General features: G+C 58.0%; 3 protein-coding genes across 3 annotated transcripts; 2 read left to right on the forward strand and 1 right to left on the reverse strand.

The window, feature by feature from the left end:
- Positions 1 to 1,141: 1,141 nt before the first annotated feature.
- Positions 1,142 to 7,123, forward strand: GGTG_13944 (hypothetical protein). Its single transcript, XM_009231869.1, has 5 exons — positions 1,142 to 2,875; positions 3,298 to 3,418; positions 3,520 to 3,560; positions 3,633 to 4,065; positions 4,151 to 7,123. Exons 1-5 carry the CDS (start codon positions 2,839 to 2,841, stop codon positions 5,880 to 5,882), a joined length of 2,364 nt encoding a protein of 787 aa, XP_009230133.1. The 5' UTR covers positions 1,142 to 2,838; the 3' UTR covers positions 5,883 to 7,123.
- Positions 7,124 to 8,208: 1,085 nt separating this feature from the next.
- GGTG_13945 (hypothetical protein) lies at positions 8,209 to 9,304 on the forward strand. The gene is made up of 3 exons (XM_009231870.1): positions 8,209 to 8,462; positions 8,590 to 8,711; positions 8,804 to 9,304. Exons 1-3 carry the CDS (start codon positions 8,343 to 8,345, stop codon positions 8,874 to 8,876), a joined length of 315 nt encoding a protein of 104 aa, XP_009230134.1. The 5' UTR covers positions 8,209 to 8,342; the 3' UTR covers positions 8,877 to 9,304.
- GGTG_13946 (RNAse P Rpr2/Rpp21 subunit domain-containing protein) lies at positions 8,468 to 9,901 on the reverse strand. Its single transcript, XM_009231871.1, has one exon. The coding sequence runs from the start codon at positions 9,800 to 9,802 to the stop codon at positions 9,221 to 9,223; it is 582 nt and encodes a 193-aa protein (XP_009230135.1). The 5' UTR covers positions 9,803 to 9,901; the 3' UTR covers positions 8,468 to 9,220.
- Positions 9,902 to 9,938: the final 37 nt, after the last annotated feature.

A 9,938-nucleotide genomic window follows, 5' to 3' on the forward strand; every position in this document is an offset into this window, starting at 1 on the left:
TTTTTTGGCATTCAAGAAAAAAAAAAAAAAAAAGCCCCTGCCTCCCTAAATCGGCGAAACTGTGCGTGTATGTGGCTGTTTCGCAAGCGGCCAGGGCGGCAGGCACATTGACAGTTGGGTCCTGAACGTTATCATTCCAGGTGCGCTCGGGAAACCTGTGGAAATCGTTGCCTAGGCCGGACCCATCATTGACGTTTCCCATGGCCGTTGCTGGCAGCCCGCTATCCATGGCCCATGCCTGTCGGTTTGGTGACAGCAAGGCGAGCCTGGTCGGGGTGCTGGTGCTGTTGCGTGGTTGGCTGGAGCTCGCTGACCTTCCCTGTCGGCACAGCGAGGGTAATATCTCTGGAAATCCACGTAACACGAGCGGCGCTGCGTCGGGCCACACCACCCGCGAGGGCGACACAGGGGACTGGCACACACGCTCATAGACACACGCTCACAAACACAGGCACACGCTCACGCTCATGGACACGGCTCAATGCAGCGCGGTGCCTGGAAACATGAATAATAAATAGAGACAGTGGCGACACAGACGGGCAAGACAGGTACACACAGTACACAAGGCGGGGAGCTGAACTGCATATCCTGGACGACGAGAGCTTCTGGCGGCAGGGACCCTGCTGGAAGCCGAAGAGACATGGAGTCGAGACGGCGATAGGGCCCCAACGCTCCGTCTGATGCCATCAGCAGCTGCAGCCATGTCATGGGTGATGTTTGATTTGGGTCCGGTGCCATTGACTCGCTGCGATCGGTGCCCTGAACCAGGACCTTGAATGGAGCCAGGACCTGGAGCCACAACCCGAGCCACCAACTCAATGGCTGTACCAGTCACTTCGGCCCGCCCGCCATTCACCACTAACGGCTCAGGTCCCCACAACCTGCGCCTCTGCCGCTCCCCACCTTCATTTGCACTTTTTCTCTCCTGCTTTCAAGCTGCGACTGGTGCTTTTGCTGCTGCTGCGGCAAGCACAGTATGCTCGGGTTACCTCAGCAGTCCGTCAACGTTCAATGGGGCTGCTGTGTTCCTGCCGGAAACACCCCCGTCGTTCGCTGCTGGGGTTGGCTCCCGCCGTCCCAAAGTACCCACGCACGTCCAGACTGTGATCGCCCTCCACTGCCACTGCACTGTCGGGCCCCAACCTAACGCAACGCAACGCCTCATGCCGTCGGTGTTGCTTGCTTGCTTTCCATGCCTGTCCAGTCTCCATACGCTTGCTTCCCTCGATGCTGCCTGCCCGCCTGCCCAATTCTGTTATCCGCTTCCCGACAAACACGAACGGGACGCGCGCCCAAACTTGAAATCCCCTGATCCCTTGACCAAGCTCGGCCAACAAATCGACAAGTGGGATAGAGCCCGGTCGTTCCGCCCCTTTTTTTTTCTTATCCTCCAAGAGGGGCTTGTGTTCCTGCTCCCCGGCAACTTTTTTTTTCTTCTTGCTTTCCTCTACTGCCCGAAGCGACTTGTCCTTGCTGCTGGCACCTTTTGACTTCGCTCGTCGGCGTCAACCGCTCGTTACCCACCCACGCAAAAGGGCACCGCAATTCCCTGGCCCGCCTAGCCTCCTCCTCGTCTCAGCTGGTGCCAAAAGGGGATTAACCAGGCGTGGCGAACAACGTTTCGACTGACCTCCCTTCTGCAAACGCATCCATTCGCTCCGAACCTATCGCTAGCTCTCCGACGACCGCCACAATCCCCAGAAAAAAGTGTGAGGGGGGAAACGAGAATCGTCCCAAGACCGAGAGGTGCATGATAGAGAAAAAAGAAAGAAGAGGAGGACAAACGCCCAAACTACCAGCCAACCATCCCGCTCCGTTCGAACCGTCAATCGCGCCGAAAAAAGCCAAACCCACCTTTTTATTCTCTGTTTGCTTCCATCCCTTCCAGCCGCATCGGCGTGCTTTCAGGCGTCACACTCGTTAGACCAAACCCCCCGGGGGGCGAGCTTGCATTGTGTGGTGCTGTGCTAGGCGGCCGGATCTCCTGGGCCAACACCCACCCCCTTTGTGCCATCGAACCCGCCTACATTTGCTCCCTCGCGAAAAAAAAAAAAAAAGACCCCCGTCCGTCGTCTACGATCAGCGATCGACCTGCCGAATGGGTCCGTGTGGTTCTGTCACCGCTCAGTTCCACCCGCGCATCCTCGGAGACGCCCTTCGCTGCAGCCCGACTGTGCTCCCACCACGCTCCGTCGTTGCCTGACAGCTCGGCCGTCACCAACCACACCCCCACGCGAGCAGGGAACGAGACACGCGAGGACGCACCGAGCGAGAATAAAATATCAAGGGGAAGAGAAAAGAGATACATCATACACACACGCACAAAAGCAAGAAGAAAAAGAAACTAGGGGCTTCCAGGACCCCAGCCTCTTTTTGGCTCTGATAGCGAGGGAGAGTGAGACGGCCTCGTCCACGCCACAATATACCAGTATCAGCCAGCCTAGGGAGGCGGCGTTGCAAGAAAACCGCCAGGCCTGGAGAGCGAGATCGGGTACTGATCGGAGGGCCACCACGCTACACGCCCTAAATCCCTAATCTTCCTACAGGCTCGGATACCCGGCCGTCGCTGCTGGGTGCCTAGCCCTCTCGCAACTAGCCCACGTCCCCGACGTGCCACCTGAAAGTGCTGCTGTGTGGGTCGGCAACCGGTCTGCCCTCGACGTGCGGCCTGCTGTGGACGCTGCCGGTGGTGCCGTTGCTGCTGGCACACGCACGCCTGTTTGCCAACAAAGCCTGCCGCTCCCAAGGTGTTGACGAAGCTGCTGCAAGGCGAGCCCCCAGCCGCCGGCGCACGCTCGCGACTTGGCGAGCACACCATTCCAGATTGGGCCGCCCATAATGGCACCCTTGACGCCCCGGCTCAAGATTCTCTCAGGTGGGTGCCCTTCTCCTCCATCCCGCTCCGTGGTACTTGTACCGCCCGTCGTCCTGGTTGTCGAGGTGCCGCCAAGTGCGACACCTGCATTCTTCGGGAGCGATACGGGTCCCCTTCCTCCCTCGCGCTACACTCCGTTCCACCCTAACGTGCACCAAACCCCGTCTGGGGGCGTCAGCCGTGGATTGCCTCGCACTCACTCCTTTCCCCTTCCCATCCTCGGCTTCCTGTCACCCTAATTTCACGCCGTCGTCATTCTTGTATTTTGTTTTATTTTTCATTTCCCATGTCTCCTGTCACAAGTTAACTCGACTTTCGCTGCGGAAAACGCCTCCCTCTGTCCTCCCCCTCCCCCCTCCATATCGTGGGCCCTCTTTTCGCAAACATGGCCGCGGACTATGAGCTAATGAGAGTACTTTCAGTCGGCGGGAATCCGGTTTCTGCCTTTCTGTCATGGCGATTGCAAGCGACAAACGCTTGCGACGTCACGCTCGTTTGGAAGTCCGGATTTGAGCATGTCTCCCAGTATGGCATATCGTTCAAGTAAGTCTCGAGATTCGGCATTCCGCTTCCGTGCTTGTGGTACTCGTTTTGGCCACTCCGTGCTGGCGCCCGCAGCGATCCTGACGACTCGCGCGAAACAGATCCCCAGTCTTCGGCAACGAAAGGTTTAAACCGCGTCATGGTATGTTGTTCCATCTTCTCAGCGTCTCCCTTGCCTCTAGCGGCTGACTGACCTGGCGACTGGCGCATGCAGTCGTTAAATCCCCCGAGGACGCCGCCGCGCGCAAAGAGGGCGCATTCGACTACGTGATCCTCTGCATAAAAGCCCTCCCCGACGTCTACGACCTCGCCGCCATTATCGACTCGGTCGTCACGCCCCAGCACACGTGCATCCTCATCAACACCACCCACACACTAGGCGTCGAGGCCGCTATAGAAGAGCGATTCCCCACCAATGTGGTGCTGTCCCTCGTCGCCGGCGCCGAGCTGACCCAACTTGGAGCGAGCGAGTTCGAGCACAAGGGCTCAACCGAGATCTGGGTCGGCCCCGCCAACAAGAACAGCAACATTCCCCCGTCGATACAGGACGACATGGCGCAGGCGCTCGCCATGACCCTCAGCACCGGCCAGGTGGACTGCAAGGTGTCTTCAAACATCCGCCAGCAACAGTACGAGAGGGTTATCGGGTACGTATCTCGTGCTCTTGCAGTGGTTCTCGCAATTCTACCTCGCTTTGTCAATATTCATCTAACGTGAAATACCGCTTCTCAGCCCCATTGCTTTCCACCCCGCAAGCGTCATCTTCGAAACCTCGAACCATGCTGCCCTGCTCGAGAAGGTCGGCGTATCCCAACTCATTTCAGACGTCATCGACGAATTACTCTCGCTGGCAACGGCCCAAGGGTGCAAGCTCTCCGACGATTTCAAGAAGAAGACCATGTCAGAGATGGGTCAGAGCCAGAGCTCCGAGAGCATAATGTGGCAGGATTTTATTGCGAGGAGGCCCATGGAGGTCGAGACATATCTGGGATCCCCGATCCGCCTCGCCCAGGAGACTGGCGTCCGCGTTCCCCGGATCGAGACCTTGTACGCAATCCTCCACAACCTCAACACCGTCAACCAGAACCGCCCCAAGGCCGACCCATCACAGAGGCCTATCCCTGGGTCCCCCGGCCCTGCGCCCTCTCCTATTCCGCGGAACATGAACGGTCCCCCTCGTCCGATGCCAAATGGCATGCCCAACGGCATGCCTAATGGTATGCCCAACGGAAACGGCATGCGCGGCCCACCCAGGCCACGAAACTCGTCAAACCTGGGCCCTCCCCCGCCTGGTATGCGCCGGGGTCCCCCACCACCGGGTATGAATGGAGGCCCGCCTAATGGCTACGGGCGCCCACCCATGAACGGAGGACCTAATGGGTATGCGGGGTCAAGGGCAGGATCGAGGAGAAATTCCATGGAAGGGGCCGACTTGGAGGAGTTTAGTCATCTGGTGGTCTACGATGACATCCCCGAAGGTGGGCAGACTAGCTACCCTCCCAACAACCACGATCTTGCTCTGCGGGAGCGGGAGTTGGCCATCCGACAGCGGGAACTTGCGTTGAGAGAACAAGAGATGAGAATGAGGCGTGGCCCCCCTCCTGGACCTCCTCGCAGGGGCCCTACGCCCTCCCTCCGCGGCCAACCCCACGGCGGCGGTGGGTTTGACGACGACGACGAAGATGACGACTACTTTGATCCTACCGGGCCGCCGACTGGTCCTCGTATCGACCCCGACAACTTCGACATGATGAGCGTGACTTCCAAGAAGAACCGCAGGATACCGAGCGCGTCCAACTCGCGTAAACCCGAGTTCGAGCAGATCAACGCGCCATCTCGAGGCGGCCGATTCCGGCCGCACTTTGGCAGCAGAAACCGATCAAGCCAGCAGCTGATGAGCCAGTCAATCAACCTAACTGACAACATTTTGGATGATCCCTTGATGAGCTGTTCCTCCAACAGATACGGGGCTGTGGATCGTGGCACGATGCAGGCCGAGTCTCGAGCGAACTCGTTGACGGCCTCGCGTCTCGACGACCTCTCGTACCAGGGAGGACCCGGAGGCCCGCCCATGGGCATGAACGGTGGCTACCCACGCCGGGCCAGCCAGTCGCCAGGCAACCCGTACAGCCCCTCTATGCGCGGGGGTAACGGTGGCCGGCCGTCGCCACCCAACGGCTACGGCGGACCCCAGCACCCCAACGGGCGCCCCTCGCCGCCCAACGGGATGATGCAGCAGCCGGTTCCGCGATACCCGCCCGGTCACGGAAACGCGATCGCGCCGCAGCAAGTAGAACAGCACGTTGGGGTGAGCAACCTTCAGCTCCCGAAAGGCAACCATGAAACTCGAAGTCTGACTGGTAGTGCGAGTGCCAGCGCGGGCAGTGGTGATTCCAACTCGGAGCCCTCGGCCCACAGCAGCCAGAGCAGCCTTGGACCCCGCCCTCCCATCGGCGTCCGCTAGATCAAACGGCCCGACCGACGACGACGGCGATGCCGTCTCTTTTTGTTTTTGCTTTCTTGGAAAGACATGACCCCCACAAAAAAAACACCGAGCATTCCTCTTCATGATAGCGCCTTTCTGCGATGGGTCTTTGGGGCGTAATGAACCGCTCTGAGAGATATTATGGCCCGCGTCCGTTTTCCCTTGTTCTTCTAATCTCTGCTTACTCTTGTATCTGGCCGCATCGGTTGTCCAGCCTCATCATCTCCCCACCCGAATCTCATGCCAGGAACAAGTCACCAGGCTATCGGAGCAGGGCAAAAGACATCTGTTACCCTACAAACCACCGGGTTTTTTTGGGGATTCTTTGCTGTCTGCCGTGACCCCGATTACCGGCGCAAATCCATCTAGCGCCGCAGCTCCTCTCTCTCTCTCTCTCTCAAGAAACGTCTTCTCTTTTAGAATGGTCTCTTTGGGTTATTTCTATTCTACGGCGCACACACATAATCTTTAGTGGCTCTCGGTCTGGGGGATGGGAGAGAAGCCCGGTACATAGGCATCTTTTTTGTTCTCTTTTGTTCTTTCCTCTCTTTTGACGACCAACAGCAACTACACAGCTTATCTCTGGTAATAACTGCATTGGTGGACCCCGGGTCGGGACGTCCTGTTGTCTTTTCTATCTCTGTCTTGTGCAGTACTCCAAAACTTTTCATGCGCCGCTATAATTCGCCTAAACGAACGCCCCTGCTTTCCCCTCCACCTACCAGGTTGGGATATCCGTCTCCTTCTCTCTTGTCCTTTGTTTCCTACCGCACACCTCATCATCTCCAATATTTGTGTTTATTCCTAGCGGTGGGATGGGGTGGGTGGTCGTTTGTACCAAACAGAACGGGAAACCGAGGTTGAAGGATGTAATTGAGTCGGTCGAGGCCCGATGCCCTGATTGTATACAGGTAACCGTCGGCCTCGAAGGTGGGGAGGAGGGCCATGTACGACGGGGCAGAGGTTGTATGCTGTAACACATTCTGCAGCAAAGCATCCCATCCCCTCCCTTGTGGGCAGGCAAAGCGAGCGTGGGGGCATACAGGTTCGTTTCCTGCAAATCATGGGAGGACCCTGGCTTGTAGGACGGAGGGAACTGTGAGGGAGGCTCAGGCTTAGCCTTAGGCTTACGCTGATGTACAAACGGTGGAAAGAAAAAAAGAGTATATCACGAACTGTCACATATTTCGAACTACAAATCATACCGGCTGTGTCTCCTGCTCGTGCTTGGTGTGATTTGGGTTGCCCTTGACTGTTGTTGTGGCCTGGGCGCTGAGACTGTATTCCTTGAGGGTGGTTTGGTTCAGTTATGCATCAAGCAGCCGAGCCTCCTGTTTTGGCGTCTTGTTTGGTATCTATCGCCGTTCTGGGGCACGACATGGACACATCCGTGCCGGGTCGGGGGCCAGGGAGGGACTTGAAGAGACGGTGTCGCGGCCACGATGGAATCCCTTTGTCTGTCTACCCCGGACTGTTTGAGGTATGTGTCCAGTGAGTCTAGTGAGATAGAGAAAGACGAGGAAAGTAACAACACGCCGGCCTGGGCGTGATGTCCTACCCATCGCGAATCACCCAAGGGAACAAAGCGAGAGGGAGAAGGAAAAAAAAAAATGATATCTCTGGCCTCGTTTGTCTGGGGCATGCTGAGATGGGTCGAGAACGGGGTGGATCGGACGGTCCCGAGTATATTTTTTGTGGGTTGACCAGGTACGGGCGAGCAACAAAAGAACACCAGGGCCCCTTCACAAGAGCCGTGGGAATGAAAAATGCCATGCTTGAAATGAAATGGCAAAAGCTCACCTGGAAACTTTCAGGGCGCCCGTGTCACAAACACGGCTGTGTATTTACTTGCATCTGTCTTTCGCACGTTCTAGGTGCGGACAACTGTGATTTACCTCGCTCCCTATAGAGGGCGATCGCCAAATGCTGCCTAGCTCTTGCCACTCGGCCAAGACTCGGTAGGTCTGGGGACGTTGAGCGAGACGCTGTTGGGTGTGCCTAATAAGACGTGTTTGCTTTTCTGTCTTGTCCCTTTCCGCCCGCTCTCAGGTGGCCCGGATATCATTCTCCTTTATCCCTCCTTTTTTTTTCTTGTTTCCGATCCCCCAAGACCCGAGGGACGTGCAGGCATGTGCCATGCGTTTCTACTCGGAAGGGGGGCGGTTGTAAGTCAAGGCACCTAACAATTTAGGGCGGGCGTTGATGACTGTGTTACGTCAGCAATCAATCGCACTTTGGCGGAGGTGGGCTGCTGCAAATGGCTGCCGCGTCGGCGCGTCTCGAGTCGGCTGGTTGCCCCGCCTATCGATGATGCTGGAATGAGGCTCTCAAAACGCCCAAACAAATTCCCATCACCTTTTTAACAGAGACCTCTACGGCCCAAGTCGGCTACCACGCACCTTCCTCCAGTAGCTCCGCTACGCGTCCTAAACAGTGAAGATGGCGTCGCGTGGCCTGGGCGGCAGCAATCACACAATGAACATCACGGCATCGCAGGGGAGCCAGCAGGGGCGCGCCTCCATGGCGACCTCGGGCTCGGCCGTCAAGGCACGGCAGCTGGTACGTAGGAGATGGGCCGGGCACGGCCTGTTTGCAAGCTCATAGATGTATTTGACACTCATGGGCGTGGGTAATGGCGAACGAGTCTCAGTTTGTATCCCTTGTCATGACTGACTGAATTCTCCAGTCGCATCTCCACTCTCAGCTCGCCCAGCTATCAGCCAACCTCGCCGACACAGAGAACCTGCTGCGCATGACGAGCGTGCAAGCAGAAGCCATGCGCGGGCTCGGGAGCTGGCATGCCGGAATGTGAGACTCGTCTCTTTTTGCCACTCATTCCATCCTCCCCCCTTCCTCTCTGCAGAGCCACCAGTAGATACTGACACTCGGCCCACCGAAAGGTTTATGGCTGCGAGCAAGTTGGGCGAGGAGGCGGTTCGCGACCAGCAGCAGGGCGGTCAGGGAGGTGAGTGATAGGGAGGAACTGGTGTGTGTTCAGTTACACCGCAAAAACGGGCCGTGCTCGTTCTTGCAGCCCACTGCCCAGATTATGAGGGAGGCTAGCTCGTGAATAGGGGATAGCAGTGCCAGAATTTCCAGCAGGGAGGCCATAAAGATAACATTGAGGACTGCTTTCCTCTTGTCAGGTTTCAAGCAGTTGGTAGGCGTAAGAAACCAGCCGCACTCCTGGAAGACCTGATCGACGCCGAGCCGTTCTGGCATGGCGTTGTTGAGCGTCTCCTTTTAGTCAAGGCAGCATAGATGGACAACCTCAGGGTAGCCCTTTGCCTCGGATGCGTTCAAGAGTTTTCAGTGTGTCAGTCAGGTGGTGTCTTTTGGCCAGTAGTCCCTGCCGCGCCTCCAGCTGCCTTCTCTTCGGTCGCGTCCCGGAACGGCCTCCGCTTCTGCCTCGGCGCGGCGACGGGAAACCGCTTAGCCCGCCCGCAGGTGTCGCACGTGATGACTAGCACGTCCGCCCAGGGCTTCCTGGCGCCTCTGCTCTTGTTCTCGACGGTCGAGGTGCACGACCGGCCCTCAACCAGGAGTGTGTCGCAGAACTTGCAGACGGTGCGCTTCAGGGCCGGGCCGAGGCGGATCTGGCTCTTGAGGCTGACGGAGCGGAGATCAGAGAGGAGACGGCGCGACATGCCCTCCAGCTGTCGATGGTCGCCGTGCTTCTCCTCATCTCGCGACGGAGCTCCCGAGCCGGAGCCGTCTGCTGGGCCCGCCTGTCCATCGTGTTTTTCAGGCGCGGGCCTGTCCGCAAGGGGGTCCTTGGCAGGCTGTTGCTGCCTTGTCGAGGCGAGCAAGGCGGCAGCCTGGTATAGGAATGAGATGCGCGTGTAGGTGGGCCTGTTCTGTACGCCACTGCCGGCTTTGCGCTTCGCTCCTTTAGCCATTGTCGAGAGCCAATCGCGCCGAGGCTTCACCCGTATGCGGCCTTCCTGCTTCCTGCCTGTTTTCGTTCGCCGTCACGAGCCAGCCTCACTCAAACCGGGCGTCTCCACAAAGCGCGGTAGGGGGGGGGGGGGGGGG

The sequence above is a fragment of the Gaeumannomyces tritici genome (assembly GCF_000145635.1).
Source record: "Gaeumannomyces tritici R3-111a-1 unplaced genomic scaffold supercont2.85, whole genome shotgun sequence".
NCBI lineage: Eukaryota > Fungi > Ascomycota > Sordariomycetes > Magnaporthales > Magnaporthaceae > Gaeumannomyces > Gaeumannomyces tritici.